Source organism: Pithys albifrons, chromosome 6, assembly GCF_047495875.1.
Source record: "Pithys albifrons albifrons isolate INPA30051 chromosome 6, PitAlb_v1, whole genome shotgun sequence".
NCBI lineage: Eukaryota > Metazoa > Chordata > Aves > Passeriformes > Thamnophilidae > Pithys > Pithys albifrons.
In genome coordinates this window covers 52,101,671-52,122,935 of record NC_092463.1, presented here as the reverse complement: position 1 = coordinate 52,122,935, position 21,265 = coordinate 52,101,671, and the positions used below count along the sequence as shown (strand labels likewise).

Here is a 21,265-nt window from a genome sequence, read left to right as displayed (position 1 = left end):
AATACAGCAGACCGTAACACCTCCAAAGGGGTCATTATGCCTTATCAAGTCAAATCCAAGTGTCTAAATATGGATTTGATCAATAGACTGTAACATCTCCAAGGCTAAATACTACATGTTTTTAAGAATGTACTCATTTTGCATACAAGCTGTAGTCTATATTAGGATAAATTACATGGATTAAACTTGTAAAACTTTGATTTAGAAATAAGAAAGGAATAAAAGGCTCATTAGAAGAGGTGATAAAGTACCATAATTGCCCAGGAAGTAGGCAATGACTCATCTTATTTATTTTGGGGTCTAGTTCTGATTTCCTACTGCAAATACAGAATTGTCTGAAAATCTACAAAAGAGTAGGTATGGAATATAAACATAAAAGTGTTATATTATGTTCTGCATCCTCTCAGGTCTTGATGAATATGGTTCATAGTAAGTAAATGGAGAGGTGGAGATACATCCTTGGGCTTGGCAAATATGTTGTGATTATTAATTTTGTATATACTCTATCTGGACTTCCTATATTTTTATCCAATCACATTTCTACTTATACTTTATACAAAGATTTTCTGAAGTATCTTTGTCAGTGCTTTCTATAATAAAAGGCTAGAACCTTTTTTTTTAAATAATGTCAGTTATAAATTATATAGCATTTTCAGGATCATTAAATCAAAACAAATTTTCTAGGCAATCATGGTAGTTTGAAATACTAAAATAAGTACAAGTACCTCTAGTAATGCAAATTTTCTTTAAGTACTCTATTTTGTTGAAGGTAAATATGGCTTGACAGGGAAAAACTCACAACCTCTAAACAGAGGTGATTTTAGTATGATTTTACTTTTGCTTCTACCACAACCCAAAAGCTCTGTACCTTTTCTTTTTTTGTCATTTTTCTAATTCTGTCCCCTTCTCTAGTGTTTCTGTTTACTCTGTGAAACAATGACCCCATTACCTCTTTCCTTTCTTCAGTCAGACCACACTTGAGAGCTCTATTCTACCTGAGGTGCAGTAGAAAATACCAACTCTGTTATAGTGATTTCTTTTGTCTTGTGTGCACTGTATTAGTTTAAGCTCAAATAGAGTTAAATTTAGTTTGCATGGTGCTGAGTTTTGGATTTGTGACCAAAAGAGCTGATAAGACAGGGATGTTTTAGCTATTGCTGAACTGTACTTCTACAGCAGTAACTTTTTTGGTTTTGATGCTACTCTGTCAAGAGAGGAGGCTGGGGATGCACAAAGCACTGAGAGGTTATACTGCCAGATCAGCTGACTCCAACTGACCAAAGGGATATTCCACACCATATGACATCATGTTTAGCAATAAAATCTGGGGGAATGAGGAGGAAGGGGAAACATTTGGAATTTTGGCATTTGACTTCCATGTAACTCACATGTGCTGAAGGCCTGCTTTCCTGGAAATGGGTAAACATCTGCCTGGCAATGGGAAGCAGTCAATTAATTCTTTGTTTTACTGTGTTTATGTGCATAGCTTTTGCTATGCTAAGGAACTATACTAATCAACCCACAAATTTTCTCACTTTTACCCTTCTGATTCTCTTCCCCATCCCACAAAAGGGGAGCGAGTAAGCAGCTGCATGCTTAACCTACCAACCCTAACCCTCACCAGCACACAAACTGAAATAACTCCACAGAATGGTATCATCTCAAAAGTATAGACTAACCTTAATGCTTTAGTAAATGACAAAGTTGGGCTGTGCCAAAGTGCTGCCTGTTTTTGTTTTGGTCTTTCTGATGAGTGAATCTCTGTGAGCACTTTTAAAGCTTTGTAGAAGTCATTTTCTTGAACAAAAATATGAACTGAGGCAATTTTCAATTCTGTGTTTGTAACCAAATACAAAGCTTTTTGAGATTTAAATGGCACATTTTCAAAAAGGCCAAAGCCCAGGCTTTGAAGTTATGTGCATAATTTTATGAGCGCAATCATTTGCACAACAAACTATTACTAACTATCTGAAGTTGAAGGCCAGTAACTGACCAGAACTCAATAGCTTTTTTCAAACCAACTGCAGGCAATTAATTTGTCATCTTTTTCTGGTGCCAGCTTCAAGCTACTCATTTCTACAAGTCTAATTACCTGAAGCCAATTTCTGAAAATTTGGTCCTGAAAATGTGGGGTTCTGATTCTTCAAAAGAAACCAATCCAAAATTACAACTGTTATCAAAGCTTCACTAGGACTATGACAGAAACTGTACACAGCTTTCTTGGCATACAATTATTTCAAAATTATATTTTTCTAATTGAAGTGATCCAGCATTCCTCTTCCCATATCGCCATTTTGATCATCCTGCCCATCATTTTTAGAGAAAAAGTAACATATCATAATGTAAAAATTGAAAGTCAGAGGGTCAAGAGGGAAGGAAGAGTATTCTAGAATCCTGCTTGTGCAAAAGATGCTTCTGGTTTTAATGTATTTTATCCTTTCTATAAAATATAAATACATTTCCTTAGTATTCATTACTGAGGTAATACTTGTACTTTCTTTAGGATGAGAGTGGAGATATATCATCTTTTAAAATTACTAATTTATATCCTGTTCTTTTGTCAACCCTCCCTCTTGCACCTATGGAGAGAAGATAGCAGACTTGCATATCAAAGATAAAACCACAGTACATACTACAACTCCTGCCTTAGTGATTCTTTAGTACCTGTTACAATAAAGAAACCCAGAAGGACTGTATAAGGTCATGGAGAGACTTAACAGCAGGTTTTCTGGCTGTTGTTTTACTCCTAGGTTTTAAAAGCTGAGACTGCTACCATGAAAAGTTTTCTCATAAAAGATGGCATTTCAGAATGATGTTGTTTGTATCTGTTAGAGAGTTTTAATTCACTTTGCCATATTTGAAAGTAAAAAAAAAACATTTTTTCCTCAGACTGCCTGATGTATAACCTCAATCTGGAAGCTGTACATCAATCTGTGTTTTGCTTTTAACTGGCACAAAGTAGAAATTTCAGATTATTCACTGAAATATTTACTGACTCTGCTTTAAAAGGTGAAAGATGAAATAGAAACTTGTTAATGTTGAATACAAGACATAAACATGTTACTGAAAAAACTCAGGGAACAGACTCAATGAGTAAGTGGATGCCATTTTTACATTTATTTTTCGAAGTCAAATCAAATGTTAAGAATTCTTTTAATAGCCCTTATAGCATATTAGGTATTTTTAAATGTCAGGCCACTGAAACTGATAAAATATATTTAAAATAAGCATAATTTTATAAACTCTTAATACTGATCATATGTCTGACATTTATTTTATTTTTATAACTTGGGCTTTAGTATCTTGCCTCTTGATTAGCTAAGACAAACACTGACTATACAATTGGACTGTTGTCTGAATATGGCCTGCTGGTCAGTTATTAATTTCTATACTTTTCATAGTATCGACCTTTATTAAATGAGTTTTTCAATTATGACATTTAAACTAATACTAGCAGAAATAATTATTTGTTAGACTCTGAATTTTACTTGGAATAGCATTGTTTATCCTGCAACAGTTTAACAAATCCTTTAAAAAGACACTAAGCCTTTCTCATTTTGAGTGCTGTAAAGAACCCATCAAACAAAACTATAAAATGTAGATTGAAAGGTATGTATCAATCTATAATGGTTTTTTTACATTTCTTTCTCTTTTTGTGCCTTCCTACAATCCACTTACTCACCAGGAATTCCCTTGTGGTTTGAGAAAGGATCATAGCATCATGAAATTCATCGTTTAAGTTATAGTTAATATTCTGCTGAGTCTTATATTCAACCTGGACTAAAAAGTCCTGTTAGTCTTTGGACTATAATATAATGTTCGCTTCCTTACACAAGAAACAAAGAACCTACCCTCTGGTTTTATATATATATTGAAACTATCTTTTGTTTTTGAGGTTTTTAGCAAATAGTTTGAAACACCAGTTGCTTTATAGGCTAATAGTGTCAGCTTTCATTCATTACTAAATTACATCATAACTGTTCCTATTTGCCAATGACTTAATGCATACTGGGATAATGTTTTTTTTCCTTTCTAAGTTAACTGGAATAAGTATTGTGGCCTGTAACTGATTTTGTGTCAATGGTGAAAAAAAACTTGTGTGTTGTATTTTTTGCAGCCTAAGCCACCTCTGGGGAAGCTAACAGAGCAGTATTCTTCATCCAAAGGGCTGCCTTATGGCTCAGCCAATTCCTGGATCCACTGTTCTCTGGGATACGTACAGAGACCTGCTGCTGGAGAAGACCTGGAAGACTTCCATTCTCTCAACTCGCCCTCTATTTTTTCTCAGTTCTGTGACTTTCTCTCATTTGCCCTTTTATTGTAGTGTGCAATTTCCTTTCAGTGTTTAGAAGCCACAGCCAAGATTCAACAAAGAATTTGACCTCTAATTTCCCATTGCAACGGAGAGCCTAATGCACTAAGCCTAAATACTTTGTTGCACCTGAACTATAGATTCAAGCAAACTCAGATAGCTAAAATAGCATTGTAATATTCAACCATGCTAGTACAAAACTGGCCTTTTGGGCCATATTTATCAATCCACCTATTGTCAAATGAACAATTCAAAATCTAGTGACTACGGACAATGGTAGCTTCAATTAATTTATTTCCATGTTGCTACGTGCATGCTTTACAGCTTAATCACATAACTGCACAGGACTGTTGCTTCGAATGCTGTCGTGTAAACAAAGAGAAGGATGTAGCACAGCACTGTGAAGGGTCAAGTTGTAATTAACACGAAATCAGAGATGGCTAATAGTTCTAAAAAGTAAATTCATATAAAAATAAGAAGTTATTCATAGGGAAGAGAAGAGTGAGTGACAGACAGTGGGGAAAAGGGAGACGTTACCTTTTCATTCCTGCAGTTGTTTAGACCCATGTTGTTCATGGAGGGCAATTTTCCATCAACACTATGAGGCTGCTGTTGCTGCTGCTGTTCCCTTTGGATTTGCTCTCTCATTTTTCGAGCCTCCTGAATGGCTTTCATTACTGTGTCCTGGTCCCCAAATAGGGCAGGTGAATTAAGACTGGAAAGGATATCTATAAACAGAGAACACATTTTATTTAGGTTATTATCCAAATTGACCATGGTAAGAACTCAGCTCTCATACTCTTAAGGCTGCACGTGACCAACATCTCCAAAAGGAGGAGCAGTGGCAATTTTTGTCTATTTGAAGGCTGAATTACTCTACAGAAAGGACTGATAAGCCTGTGCACTTCTTTTGCTGTTAGAAACACAACCACTGAAGTCTTGGTGTAGCCTAATATGGAGGCATCTGAGTATACTCATGGACTTAAATATGTTTTTAAAACAGTATTCTGAATTTAAACTGGAATAAATGAACAAAGGAGAAAGCAACCTCGTTTGCTTGGCCATGAAAGACCATGTCAATTCTTAGAATTTCTTTATGGAGACAGCCATCACTCCAGACATTTAGCTTTCCATTTCAGAAAGAGCACTCACAGTTAGTTTTTCTGGACGAAGTTAGTTATCACCGTAACATGAGTCTAAAGCTCTAAATCAGTAGAGAAAAGCCAGTTTTCCTTCTATCACTCTGAATAAACTTTTAAATGTGCAACAAAATCCAACAAACCTTCTTGTTACATCTTAAATGCATGCATGAAGATGAGTACCCCAGAAACTATTTCTGATTTGAGAGCAACACAGCAATTATGTTGTGACTTGTTTTTGTTGCTGTGATGCAACTGTGATCCACCTGATCCTACATGGAAGCATTCTCTACATGGCACATGGATAGATTCTATTCCACTATTAAAAAAAAAAAAAACAACAACAACAACAACAAAAAAAACCACCAAAAAACAGAACACCAAAAAAGAAACTCAAAACAACCACCAAAAAAGCCAAAATACAATGAGGCTAAGGTTAAGATTTAGAATTCTCCTTCAATGATAATTTTCATATTATTTTGATTTCAGTGAAGTTCAGCTCAGTAAAATAGTAAAATACAGCAAATTCAACCTCAAAGGACCCTCAATTATTTGAAAATAAAAATTACTAAGATTAAGGGTTTCACACACTTTGTACCAATAGTTAATTTAATACAGTGGCCTACCTAAGAAGAGAAGCAAACTGTGATGTTTTAGAGGGAACTGTCATATGAAACACCCCTCTCCAAAATAAAAATAATGTGTTAGAGAACAATCACTATTCTTTTTTGGTAAAACCTCCAGAACTCTGAACTGTGCCTGCAACTAATTCCATTCTGGGCCCTAAGGAAGTTTGGAACCATATTTGCATGACTTTTTAAAAAACTTAGACTCCCAGTCATCTAAGTTTGTTGTAAACAGGTAGCAAAACTCTTACGTTGTTTGCTGATTTTAGACAATGTTTCCCTCTCTTCCTTTATACTAAAGGGTTGAGACAAAAAGTTTTCATGACTTTACATGGAAAATATTTACACCTTAGGCACTATCTATCTTCTGAAGTCATTTCTGTGGAATGGTCTATAACTTCAAACAGATATGCCAATTTCCTGTGTTAGATAGTGCAGTGATAGTCACAAATAGATTGACAGGTAGAATATCGAGTCAGCTGAAGAAAGTATCTTTCAAAGATCATGATGTTCCCAAGTGTTTGGGAATGGAAAAAAGAATATAATTTTTATATATTTAATATATGTCTTTAACATATCTGTTCATTATTCACAAGTGTTTCTATATATTTTACAAGTACACTTGAGCTACAGATTGTGAATAAGTGGCCTGCAGTAAGTATTTCGTCACTGTTAAAATGTACTATTTGAACTTTAGGGCTGATCTGCATTTTGCAGCTCTTGATTCGGTTTCTTGACTGGTTAAGATAGTCTTCGTATACAGTTTTCAGACCAATTTTGTTTCATCACTTAATAAGCTTTAAGAATCTTGAACACAGGTCAAAAATTTCTTACTGTAACCATATTATTTAACAAAATCTTGACAGATAGGTGAACAGATAATTAAAAACATGACAAAATAATGACATAAACAGGCTGGACTGAAGCCTTTGTCTCTGTTAAAAAAAAAATAAAAAAATTATATACATATAGATATATATATATATATATACGCACACACACACATATATAGTATCTAATAAGGCTCTATGTGCATGCAAAGATAGATTTTTGTTTCTTTAATCCAGAGGTCAAAATTCAAAAGTTAGCTTTGTGTGTTTACACCCAGTTGATGTCTTTAGGAAAGATATTCATACAAACCTCTTTTACAAGTTTTATACATGCATCTTTAGTTACTTATGTGAATGTATTTGTAGGTATGTGTATTTCTGATGTTATATATTTATTTACTGCATTTTTTGTAAATGCATATCTGCCACATCAGTTTGGATACTCTTGTAAAATCTTGGCGTTCAGGTGTTCTTTGAAAATCTTTACTGTAGTTTTTTCTTTTTTATACACAAATGTAGGCCCAAGTATCTGCTTAATTCAGAAGTAAGCTTGTTCAGGTTGAGATTTCATGCAGAAAACTTGCCTATTTTTTCCTTTTCCCTGAACAGATTAGTTACCTAAAGAGGATCCTCTTCCCAGAGATCCACTGAGAGGGCTGGGGATGCCACTCTTGTTCGTCACTGTCACTGGACTGCCCTTGCTAGCTGGGAAGAGATTCTGTGTTGGAGATGTTGGGGATTTGACAGGTTCTGCTGTTTTGGGTCGGGCTGAAAGATTCAGTGGCTGAGCTGCTTCATCCTGCAAGAGTTTAATGTAAATAACTATTAGGAAAAGACAAATGAACACATCATTTTGCAAGCAGCAGTTACTTTACACCTCGAAGACAATGCCACATTCTCCAGCAATAATAACAAAAGAGGCTAATTATCTGCCTCCTTTAAGACTCAACGAAAGGAAACCTCATTAATTTCTCTGTGTTATGCCTCTTATTTACATTAACTATGTGGCTGTATCATTCTTTTTGCCAAATTAAAATTTGAATTAGCTCACATTACAGCTTAATTTCCTAATGTGTTTTCAGAGATCTAAATTAACCTAGGGCATTTACAAAGAATTATTTAAAATCTCCAGCAGCTCAGTAATGCTTTTGCATAGTTCTATTTGAAAAGTTCCTGGCACCATAAAAATAAGTTATGTAGCTTATTTTTAAATGTATTAGAAACTAAGGAATCAGAAGTACTTCTATGAAAGAATCATTTGGAAATCCTGACAGTTCTTTGGCCCACATTTAGCACTGCTGCTAACTTATACATTCCATGCATCTTGTTCAGTGTTCCTGTTTTGTTTAGTAAAATAATCTGTGCTCTTCCCTCATAATAGAAGATAACAATTTCACTGAATTCAAATTCCTTTACTTACTAGGGTAATAACTGCACACTATATGCATTTCAAAATATATTTTATTTTCTACTATTCAATTTTGTATATTTTACAATATTTTATTATTCAAATGTCATGTCTTTTGACAGATTTATGTAAAGTCAAGAATATTTTCCACATGAATGCTAGTCTGCTTCTTGTTTGATACTTCTGTTTTATTTCTGTATTCTGTAGTTATTTCTGCTGCATTCAGCATTTAGTGTATCTGTATGTTTTATTTGCATAAAGACAAGGACTATTTTTTAAGGGTAGGAAAATATACTTTTATATCTTTTGATACTTTTCATATGCAATTTTGGAAGACAATATATCTGCCATATATCTTGTTTCTGTGCTGTAGAATAGGTCCATCTAAGAAATAAATTTTGGAAGAACACTTATTCAAGCAATTAATTTCTTTGATCAATATAGACATTTACAATGCAACCTTCTTCTCATTCTTTTAACTTGTTCTTTTTGCTTGGTACGTTAAGCAAGACAGAGCATTTGGAAAACTGTGAAACAAATGGTGATTTCCTGTAGTTAAAGAGCCAGTAAGACAGATCTCTCATTTCAATTATGCCAAGAGCAGAATTATGCTGGATATGAGAATATCATCCATATTTTAAAACACTGAACTGATCACTTCCAAGCTTAGAATTATGTCAAAATACAATAATACACCACATTATCTCATCTTTTCCATTCTCCTTACTGTCAAGGAATGATTTAGAAAAGTACATTTCATCATACACAACCCATTAAACCGGAAAATATAACAGGTATTTATAATGCCATCATATCTCCAGTTTTAAACTTCTGCCATAAAACTGCATGACATTTTAATTCTTCCCGACCTTGCAGTGTGCACAAATGTCCACACCTGTTCAGAGTTCAAGTGAGAGCAGAAGCTCAGTGGTACAAGGGACACAGTCCATTCTTGTGCTCTGTGACCATATTTACATGCGAGCTGTTTCCTTGCACAGATACAAAGTGGCTTCAATAAATTTCTCCTAGAGTTCAAAGCCCTGTTCAGATTATGAAGCTTGCCAGAGTAGGTACCGTGAACATGTGCACATACAAATCTATGTTACAGTGTTCAATTTTAAAATAGTTTCCATCTAGTACTGATACAATCATGAAAAAACCCTTAAATACTACCAGAACCTATTTGTTACACACAGACAGCATTGACATTTCTGTGAGGTAACTGAAAAGCTGGTCACTGAGTTAAGAAAAACCTATCATTACTTTTTGAAAGACCTGACTTCTGTAAAAGAATTGCATTAGTTCCATAAATAATTCATGTAGTTTATACATACAACTGCTTAAAAACAGAGAAAATACAGATGATTTTTTAAGCAATGCATCACCATCAAAACTGTTGTATCTAACAAAGGTAGAAATTTTCAAAGACTGAATATAGGTACTGTTTTCATACTAATAATTTCTTCACTAGCATTGGCATTTGTCAACACAAAGCACTTGTAGTTTATCTTTAATATTTTCAAGGCAATAGTGTTAATGAAAATAAGAATAAAAATACTTCTTTTTTATTAATGTATTCTTCAGTCCATGCAAGTTTCATTATGTAGGGAAACCCCCAAGAATTTGCATGTGGTCAATTTTGTAATAGGACTCAACTAGCCACAAACCTGGAATGGTATTGGCCTTGATTCAAGAAGATATGTGCTTGAATTTAACCAGGGAAAATTTTACTCATATAGTAAAGGTTTGGTTTGGTGTAGATCCATTTGGCTCACTCACTTACAAAATTACTTTTTCACATTAAAGTAGTCAGTAGTATATTCTCAATACCATAAATCACTAGTGTTAGGTATCACTACACTATGGCAACTTCGCTGAAACAGTTGGGCTTTGCTTTTGGTGGCTTCTGTATTGACCGTAACAAACTCTGCATATGCGGTAAATTTCCCTGACTGCTCTCAAGCCTGGCACTGGATTACAAGAGGTAAAATACTAGACTAATACACATCTACAGCTAAGTGAATGCTTTGCTAAATAAATGTTAGATCTGGCCATAATGGAATAGTTTTTATTTATTAGTACTCTCAGTCTAGGTAAAAAGTGTCATGAAAATTTATCAGTCTAGGCAGAAATATCTACTCACCCACATTTTACCATAATGATTGATGATAATGCAAAAACAAATTTTATTTTACTCTCATGTCAAAAAATGAGAAAAAAAGAAGAAACCCTCACCTCAAGTGAGTAAAATCTTCTCAGGCTGGTTTGAGTCTAAAGACTGTGTGCCTGTAAGATGTTAGCAGCCAGCAAAAAAAACCCAAAAAACCCCCAAACATTCCCTCTCTCTCCCCACAAAGTCACTATATGCTATCTCTAGATCTATTTTAATAGTTCTACATTTATAGCACTATCATTAAAATTGGTTAAACATCTGAACATTGATGTCTTTTTACAGTTTGAAGTAAATTGTTTCTGTGCATATTTGGCATTATGAAATTCCAAACAACCGCAGGAGACACAGCAACAGAAGTCAACCAGTTCCACCCAAAGGTACTTGCTGTACCACAGATTTCGTGGGGCACACGATGCTCATTTCAGGCTGTTGGCAAATGCCATGTTGTAGCTGCCTGTTCCAAGCAAGTGAGAATAAGCAGGAACAAGCATTAAGCAATGGCTCAAAACCAACAAGGAGCAGCCTGGTTGTCAGCAGCTGTGTGAAATCAGCAAAAGTCAAATCAATCTGCAGTGACACAATGTTTTTCCCAGAGACCTGACTTTCATATTATTTTTATGTGAGGCTTTTCCAAAATTGTAGAATTAAGTATAGATAAAAATGTGTAAAATAATTAGAAGCTCTACGGTCTCTCTCGTACCCTAACAATATAAGGTAGCACCGCATTTTAAGATACTTAAGAGTTCAGTGTGAAACAATTCATGAAATGGACACCATTTATGCACATTACTAGATTACAAACTGAAATCTTGAAAATATCACATTTTACTGATGAAACTGTTGTTCTGTCTGTGGTAAGAAAAGGGACGCCTGGTATTTTTGAAAACGCAAAGTGAATCCTTTCACTTCCCTTGTCTGTACTGATAATACAGCATAGAAACTGAACATTTTTTATTTGACTATTGAAGAACTGTAATGTGGTTTAACTTCCAACTGTAAAGCAATTAAAAGCACCTTTTGATTTCATTGTCCTTTTCAAACAATGACTCTTTTCTTTACTGATAAATACCTTAACTTGAGTTACCGGGCTGGTCCCTCTCTTCTCATTCTTCATCCCAGTGGGTGAAAGTGCCCCTGTTGTGTTTGGTGGCTGTGGAGTAGATGGCATTTTGGCTCCAGGAGAAACCTGCATGCTTGCCAGTTGAGCTGCATACAGTTGCTGGAAGACAAGAAGATATACATATATTCCTGCAAAAATTCCTAAAAGAGAAGCTGTAACTGTACATTTTTTTTCCCCTTCTGGTGGTTCTTCTCCAAAGGAGAAACTCTTGTTTGTGACCTTTTCCTTCTTGCTATATGCAAAGAGAGAGAGAAAAAAAACACTAGAAAAGTCTCAAACACCAATACTTTTTTTCTTAAGTTGACTTTCGTTGACTTTTCTTGATTTCTTTTTTTTCCTTCTTGTTAATGATGGTCACGGTATTGAGCAAAAAGGTACACTGTGCCTGAATATTAAAAACCAAAACTGATAAAATTATGAGGCTGTTGATAAAATGGAGGTATAAACCCCTGTCATGAACAACAGGGGTTTCTGTTCTTACCCAGAAATTACCCACCAGCTCCAGAATCTCTACTGTGTACTGACAAAGGAACAGTTTCCTACCAAAAGGCAGTGCTGTATCTTGACAGCAATGGAAGCTAAAGTAGGCAACAGGGTATGTCTCCATCTTTGAGTACAGTGGCATAACTTCTATAAATGCTAATAAGGAATGTAGGCCTTAAAAATTCCAGTAAATAGTGATAAAAATACAAAAACGTTCTAGTGGAACTTTTCAAAAAGCTTAACAGAAACATAATAAAATAATTTTATATTAAAATAAAAAATTCCTACCAATAAAAAGTATTTACTGAACAAAACCAAATATGTTTAATTTCTTTCCAGGGACCAAATTTAAACCCTCACCTTGAATTAGCATCATGAATAATTCTTCTACCACAAACAGGGAAGATCCTAATCCCTCTTCTACCCATAGACCTATATAAACTTTGCCTTATTAGTGAGAAAAAAGCCAGGTGGTTTGTATGCAATTCCCAACATTACTATCATTCAGATGGACAAATAAAAAAAAATTACAGTAATCAAAAGCAGACCTTTCAGCACATGTAATTAAATGAAAGCTTAATAAAGAATAATTTGCAAGAGCCAGATGTGCTTATGTCATAATTGTTGCTTTCTTTGGAACAATTTTTCTAATATAACAAGCCCCCACAGAAATGGAAGTTACACAATACTGTAAGCTCAGTGACTCAGTGGCGAGACAAATGCATGAAGGAGGGGCAGAGTCACAACTCCGAGTGACAAATAAAAACTCATGTTTGTTTGTTTTCTTCCACCCCTTTTCAGTACCACACAGAGACTACAAAAGGATCACAGATTAAACACCATTGCATTCAAAACATTAAATATTTTGGCCAACATATCAGATTTTTCCTATGCTAGTAGGAAAAACATGAAAATAGAAAAAATTCCCAGCTATTGGAGAATGAAAACGAAGCCTTTTATACAACCTTAAGTGGTTTTTCCACCTACTACTTGGAACTTATACCTTTTAACATATTCTTCAGGTCAATCTATGCTTGCTTAATAGGACACTCTGCTTAAATGACAGTAAAAACCACATTTCACAAACTTTTGAAATCCTGCTTGTTCTCAGCTCAAAAATAATCAGGCCCTGCACCATGAAAGAGATGACACAATGAACTAGAAGAGAGTTCAAAGACAAAACACAATTACAAAGCCTTTCTCAGTGCTCTGTGCTTTGCCTATTAATACATTTATCTTTTTTTTTTTAATTAGGGACCTATTTGACATCTCCAGCTATATGAAGACTACTTAGTTTATCCAGAAGTAGACTAAAACTTTAGTACGTAATGTCATTTGTACTGCACTTTCAAGAGTGTGAAACGAATTCTGTGCTATAACAAACCCAGATTTATCAGCTAAAGTTCAAGAGAATTTCTTTCTTCTCAGGTAATACATCATGGCAAAAAAATGATGGGTATAAGTTATTTTTAATACAGTATTCCATTTTTCTTCGAAGATAAAAGTTGATTGGCAATTATGGCAACCAACCTAGTGTGGCAGGCTGACTTAGGCTAGCTGCAAGCTGCCCAGTCGGGCACTCTCTCTCTCTTTCTCCCCACTTTAAAAGGATGAGGGAGAAAATAAGATGGGAAATTTCATGGGTCAAGATAAAGACAGGGAGATCCCTTACCTCTTATCATCACAGGCACGTGGAGCTTGTAGCGCAGTTAGCCATGACAAGTAAGCAAATGTGTATTTATGATCTCTAAAAGCTGAAGACCATGGTGTAGCTGTCTCTTGACAAAATATTTCAAGATCACACAAAGACATGTGACACTAGTCAGAGCAGGTCTTGTTGATGACCTGCTACCTTAGTCACACTAGGACTGGCAACAGGAACACCCACTGCACTTTAAAGATTACACAGATAGCACCAAGAAAAGTGGTCTGTTCTAGTGCCTGTCTAAGAAACTGATTTTCAAAATGCAAACAGAAAAAGTAGCATTTTATCATTTATATATCCATATGTATGTTTATTTGTGACTCAATTATTCCAAGATCTTAATATTGGCTTTAGCCTGGCATTTCTATAAATGCCTTTTACAACATAAAAGCAAATGTAGAAATAAGTAGAAGTAATTAGCTTTCTGGTCTGCTTAAAACAAAGTTGTTCTGCAGATGAGTACAAATCATGCAAGAATTCACACCAGGGCTAGAAACACTGCTATGTGGACTGGGAGGCTGCATAACTTTTAAATATCAGTTAGTATGGGGAGCTAGCCAGTCTGGAAAAATATGTGCATGCCACCACTGGAAGGATAGAATGGGTATTTTTGCAAATAGCAGTGCTGTGCCTCAAAATGGCAATTTAGAACCTCACATTGAGATGGTCAGGTTGTGAAGCTTTTATTTGCAAGATTAAGGAGAGGAATAAAACCCAAAAACTGAATGAATGTTGACTGTTAGCTTTTAAGGCTCAAAAGCAAACCTTTCCATGGAATTTTTTTCAATTGAAATTCTAACCTACCAACTATTTTACTACTGAATAAAAAAATTAAACTACCTCAAACACTGAAACATAGCTTCTTTTTGATCTATTTATATCTATCACATAAAGAGAAGAGCATTTCATAATCCTTTTGCCAACCACTGACTCAGAAGGCTCTTGATTACAAATTAGATATTCAAAATCATCAAGTATTCATAACTGTTTTAAGAAGCCTTAAAAATGTATAGCCTGGTTTTTATTTTTTTAAGAGATCACTAAGTTAGATTCTTACAATCCAGTTCCCAGCACCTAAATACCAGTAGTGCTGATTCTGAGTTACTGAGTGCTCTTGAATAGTTAACAATTTTGAAAACCAGCTTGCTTAAGGTACCTGAACAAGGATGCAGCTTTACAGTTCTCAGAACCAGGTTTTTTGTAATGTCATGATTTGACGTTGAAGAGTGGGACTTTGAAATGCCACAGGTCTCAAGTCAATGGAAATCAAGTCTCACATTTAGGCACCTATGAACTTAGAGATGTACAGGCTTAAGCACTTGTTACTGAAATTCTATTCCAGCTGTAATCAACTAATAATTCAAAAGATGGAGGTCACTATGAGTCTGAATGATGTTCTTCTGCATAAAAGAATTAAGAAACAAGTGGGAAAGTACTGTACTCAGCATGTACAGAACAGCATAAGTGGACAATTATTTTTTTACCTGAAAACAGTGGAGTTCACACTAAGTCTTTGTTATACTTTAGAGCTACCATTCAAGAAGGATTGAATAACTTACAAAAGTGGTGATGTGGATTATGTTTTCAGCTTCAGAAACTGCCTTTGGAATTTGATGAATTATTTCCATTTCACTTTTCTTATAAAAAGTATCATCCATGAACTAACATTTGCCTAAAAAGCTATGAAAAACAGCTGCCTTGACTGATTCAAGTGTTAAAACCTTTCTTAGTGGCACCTAAGTTTCACAATGCCTTTCAGAGATATTTTCATGACAAACAAGGATAACTGCCTTCACTGCCACTGTTCATTTATGCTTACCAGAAGACAAAGGCATTAGACTTGAACATCCCTCTCAAAAGTTTCCACGTTTTTTCAACTAATTTTTCCAACTAGCTTTTAACAATTAAAATTCTTTCACTAGCTCAGGTCTCTTTCCCTATGACTTTTTACTTAAACATAGGTCTGTGATGTTCCTAGACACATTCTCTGATGACTGACACTGAGCACAGAAAATATGCACAGAGCAAAGTTTTCTATGCACTAGATGCTTCCTTTTGTTTTACAGCAGGAATATTCATACTTATCTATTAGGCTGTAGCATCTGTGTCTAAAAGAATGAACAAAAATGAAGAATTTTGAGAATGAAATGTTACAGAGTGGCAAACAGTGAGGAAAACAGAATGAGCCTTAAATTGGCACAGTTAAGGGAGGTTTGTACTGACAGCTTGTTAACTTTGTGACAGGCTGATTTACCACCTAACACAGAATTATGATTGTCATAGAATCATAGAACCAGTGAATTAAAAAAGGATCTCTAAGATCATCAGGTCCAACTGTGAGCCTTGCACTGCCATGTTCACCACTAAACCATGTCCCCAAGTGCCTATCTACATCATAACCTTCTCATGAGGGGTTCATCAATGACAGGCCTTATGCAAAAAGGTTTTTTTGAAAAGATAGTTCAATGCATAGAAAGTTATGAACTTCTGCACAGAATAGAGACAATTTCTTTAGAGGTAGGATCTCAGAGAGGAAACAGAGAGAACAGTTGCACTCTATACAGGCACAAAAAGTCAAGGGTTAGAGACATTTCAACTGACTGTGCAGTGAGGGAGTATTTGGTCACAGCAGTGGGGATATAATTCAGATGTTATTCTTTGCAGCAGGAAACTATAGTAAAGCCATATGTGAAATATGGAGATAGGAAAAAGAGTAGTTGCAATACTTAGTGTAGCAGATAATCCAAGTGAGGGTGATGAGAGCTGGCCTAGCATGATAAATGGCAATGGATGTACTTGGGAGATGCATCATAAGGAATTTTAGTAGAAGGTGGCTTGATTGAAGGAGAAAGAAGGGATCTGTTCCAGTTACTTTTACCCTTTTATTTTCTTTTCTCAGGAAAAAGTGCTAAATTTTATGAATTCTGATTAATTCTGAATTCTCCTATTACTAAAAATGGAAGTCCTATGTTACATCTTCAACAAATACATTTGCTACAGTAAATGAAACTGAACAATAAAGCTACTGAGAATCAAGTGAGAATCCCTATTTGTCAGCATTTTAAATGAATTGTGCAAAGCTGAAATATCTTATTTATAGAGATGAAAGTTCAGCTATTTAGACAACGAGCAATTTAGTTTCTAAAGATGAGAAACTCTAAGGAGTGACTGCAAGTGCTGTTGAAATCCTGCACTACAAGAGGTAATGCAGTTATTTTTTCCATAGTATATTTAGTAAGTAGTGTTGCAAAGCTATGATACCAGAATTTTCCGAGTGCATAACATGTAGTAATAATACTTAGAACTGTCTGATGACAAAGAATTTTTACAATTTCACCAAAACTAGCAGCATCTTTACTATTTCCATCACATGTTTCTGAAAAGAAGCTATCGAAAACAAAAAATTAAAACTTCAGTGGGACTGTTTACTTTTAATTATTGGTGAAGTGGTGTTTAAAATAAGTTTCATGAAGGAAAGAGAGTCTTTGTTTGAAAAAGCTTTTCTTCTGTTTGGGGGAAGAGCAGTTTAATGTTCACACCCATGTTTTGGGTGTCATAAACTATGGAAATAAATTTAAGTACTGACCTGAGCCTGATGTCACTGGTATAAACCTCAGAAGTTCAGGAAAGATAACCTTTTCAAAAAGCAGTGTAGGAGCATAAATATCCTACTCCAAAAATTCAGAGACATCTAGATCTAAGTGCAGCTGTTTCTAAAGTAATATTAATTGCACTAATTCCTTCCTACTCTTGTATATAAATATCATTTTTTGTATTGACATATCTTTTGCACCCAATACATTCAGAGCCTAAAATTGCAGCTGAGTGCTCTACTGTAGCATCAAGACAAGAAATGGGGTTATAGACTATAAAAAATACATTTAAAAACCCCAGAGTATAGATAGAATAGATTTGATAGATGATAGAGATAGACAGACAGACAGACAGATAGATAGATAGATAGATAGATAGATAGATAGATAGATAGATAGATAGATAGATAGATAGCAAGCAAGCATATGGTTACTTTTCTCTTTGTTTTAAGATGCTTCTCATGTAGATCCTTAGAGTGAAAGGTGGGTTAACTGAAAACGACATCCAGAAACATAAGGCAGCCTAAGTTACTCATCAGCAGCTTAACCATGTGACAAACCTGGGGGCAACTCAAAGGCAGCTCCTGCCTGTGGAGTCTGCCAAGAAACCAGATGCCATCACCAAAAAGACACCTTCCAAGGCTCAGCATCTGTGTCCTAGCAATGCTCTCTACACAAAAGGAAAAGGAGGAGGAGGAGAAGACAGAGAAGGAAAGGTGCACAGAAAACTGTTAAAGAAATGTAAAAAACATATGATAGCAACCCTTACCTGAATTTAAAACAATTAAAACTTGGAAAATCAAAGCTATTGCTGAAAACGCAAGATGCCTTCAAATGAAAAGATTGAATATATGGTGCCAAAAGTGCATGATTCTTTCTGTTTCTGTTACTTGTTGAAACAGTGTATTTTATATATTTATTATGTTGAAATTTGTATGCCTCAGTAGAATTTTCTGAGTTTTTATAAGAAAAATGTTAACCAATCAAAATAAGGTGAGTTTTACAGATCTGTTATGACTGTGGGCCAGACCGTCCTCTCATTTTCCCATGCAACACCACACAGACAAAAAATAGTATCTTACTATTTAAGAACTAACAAGTATGCAACATCAAATTAAGTCACAATTTTATGCTAAATAACAGAACTATTTGGCTTTACATGGATATATCTGAAAGGACATTGATCAAGTACAGCTACATGATATTGGAATAACAATTAGAGGAAAAATGTTTAATTTAGAAACATGATAAATAATAAATAATAATATACTCAAAATACTTCTTTTTCTCTACAGAATCTAAGTGTCATAATTAATACATGTACATGGTTTCCTTGTAACAGCATCACTTTTTTCTTTTGCCTGTTTTCATATGCTCAGCGTGTCCACAGTGGACATAACATGCCAGTTTTAAACACCTATATATCGCCCTGCTGCAGAGTCTGCTCATAGAGTGGGAATATTTGCTGCCTCTTCTCATAATATACCAAATACTCTTGCAAAAAGGTGCTCAGGTGCGACACAAACAGGCAGCTAATGAATTATCATAACTAATGTCATAATAACAAAGATTGTTGCAGTGATTATTTATGCGCTTGCTGACTAATGTGCTCTCCGATTTATTAAAACCCAATATATGCAAACAAACTCACTGTATTTGTGAAAATACAAATAATACATTTTATAGTAACAGGCGCATTTAGAAGTGTTCAGTTCTCCTTGTACGTTTGTGGGTGCATCTTCTGAAAAAAATTCTCCCTTAGCTAAAAGAATGATTTTCCCAGTTATTCATGTTCATTCACTTCAGGTTTGGTTTGGGTTTTTTAATTATTAACACCAGTAATTTCAGTGTCTGTCAGTTGCTATTATATATGTTGTCAAAGGAGATTTTTATGTGATCCTAAATTCCACTCAATTCCTCTCTCCTTAGGAGACACACATGCCTGTATTGCTTTCCTCTCAAGCAGCAAAGTAACAGTTACCTAATTTCACCACTAAGTGTCTGCCGGTTCCAACTTCTTTAACTGACCACAAATTCATTGTACTGGTTCAGCAAAAGAAAAATCACTCTCATCTCTTCTACTGCCCTGCTGTGGCTAATGGCCAACCCATACTGAAAATAAAAGAATCTCTCAACATTTCAGATACTGCGGCTTGTATTGTTGTAGTACTGCAAAATAACAGCTTTATTTTGTTAAAAAGACCTAACTTTAAGTGGACCATGGAATATTTATGGCTCTCAGTAGTCCTTTGAAAGAGTTATCTTATGTTTTTATGCCAATCATGGGTCAGAGGTTCAAATCAGCACTTCTTTCTGTCACTCCTTATATGTTTTACTATAATTTACAGCTCAGCAAGAGGACTCATAAAACAAAAGTGTCTATTTTACTTCAGCAACTAATTCTAGCTAATCAAAGCTTTCCAGCAAAACAACCCAGCATGAAACTCTGTGTGGAAAATATGCAGAGAACAAAGTGTTTTGTCAAATAACACATCTCATGATGTAAACACATATGTCTCTTATAGGAAATTTTATCGCTTCCACATTATCGGCACACAAAAGGAGCATTCTTGTCACAGACCTGGTGCGACTGTGGAGCCATCGTCACTGGAAACAAGAGCCTGATTAGGTTCCCACACAGATAGGAATAGATTTTCTTTTTTTAGTGTAATGCTGCCTTTCTTATTTCTTAAACAGACTAGTAATTGTGGCTGTAAAAACAGTGAATTGTGTTTGGATGACATTTGTTTCTTCATAGTTTTTTTAGCTACCCAATGATACCAATTATCCCATATGGTTGTCCTCTTCTGGAAAGTCTGAGTTAATCTACAGCTGTGAAGATGAAGACGCACCCAGCAGGCTCTAAATCTGGTGGGTCTCTTGTCTGTTAATAAAGTCCACAGTCTGCTGGACAGATGTTAAGAGGATCTGTTAAATAAGTCAGTGACAATGACCCAGAGTTCTGCTGGGGAAAATAATTAGCAAAACCATATCTATTCTTCATAGTTCATTTCTTGCTACTTATTTTGGAGAAGAAAATTTTCCTTACTTGACAGAGGAGTCCCACAGCACATACAATAGGTTCTGCTCAAAATATGAATGGACTAAAGGATGACATTGGTATGTGTTTTGATGGAATGATAGATCTTTATTTCTTGGCTTACTCTTGTATGCTGAGGTTCCTGCACTAATACTTTAAGTTTGGGTTCATTCATCATGTTATGGGGGAAGCCTGAATAGATATTTTCAGCTATACAATAGCTACTTAAATTTTTAATGTAAAGGGAACCATAACCTGAAGATGAAATTACCGTTTGATTAATTTTTATTAAAAGTTATTAACATTACTTTTTCTTAAATAAAAGAATTACAGATAATACCTTTTGTTCCCAAGGCTCATGTTAATTTTCTGGGAGAAAACAAACAAAGAAAGAAAAAAGAGGGAAAAAAAGCCCACCAAAACAAAAAACATGGAATGAGAAGATACCTGCAGCAAGATCCATGTTCATAGTCTTACTCACTTTTCCCTATCTCCACCTGTTTCTCATCATAGCCTGACAGCACAGACATACAACCCCAAAGTCTCTCTCAGTTACAGTCATGTAAATTTGGAGAAATTCTACAAACCTAAAATATATGCATCAGTGCAAGAAAGAACTGACTTGCCTTCAGGCACATGTGCATTAAGGTGCTTTTAAGATCACTTCTGTTTTGTTTGCAAACTGTATTTCTTGTTCTTTTGACCTCATCCTGCTTTGGCGTAATGAAGTAGAAACGGCCATGAAAACGTCTCTCTCTACTTTGCTGCCTAAGTGCAGGAACTCTCATGCAGGCATCATTCCTGCGATCATGTCGTTCAGAAATCAAATGGCCCTG

The 21,265-nt window shown here is 35.1% G+C and overlaps 1 protein-coding gene across 1 annotated transcript in view; it reads right to left on the bottom strand.

Annotated features, from left to right (window-relative positions):
• The window catches only part of SOX6 (SRY-box transcription factor 6), a 262,705-nt gene that overhangs the window by 54,862 nt on the left and 186,578 nt on the right, over positions 1-21,265 (bottom strand). Inside the window, exons 11-13 of the mRNA XM_071558897.1 lie at positions 11,558-11,707; positions 7,526-7,706; positions 4,850-5,040 (exon numbers count right to left, since the gene is read on the bottom strand). Coding sequence (XP_071414998.1) covers positions 4,850-5,040; positions 7,526-7,706; positions 11,558-11,707 — 522 coding nt within the window. The remainder of the gene's footprint in view (positions 1-4,849; positions 5,041-7,525; positions 7,707-11,557; positions 11,708-21,265) is intronic.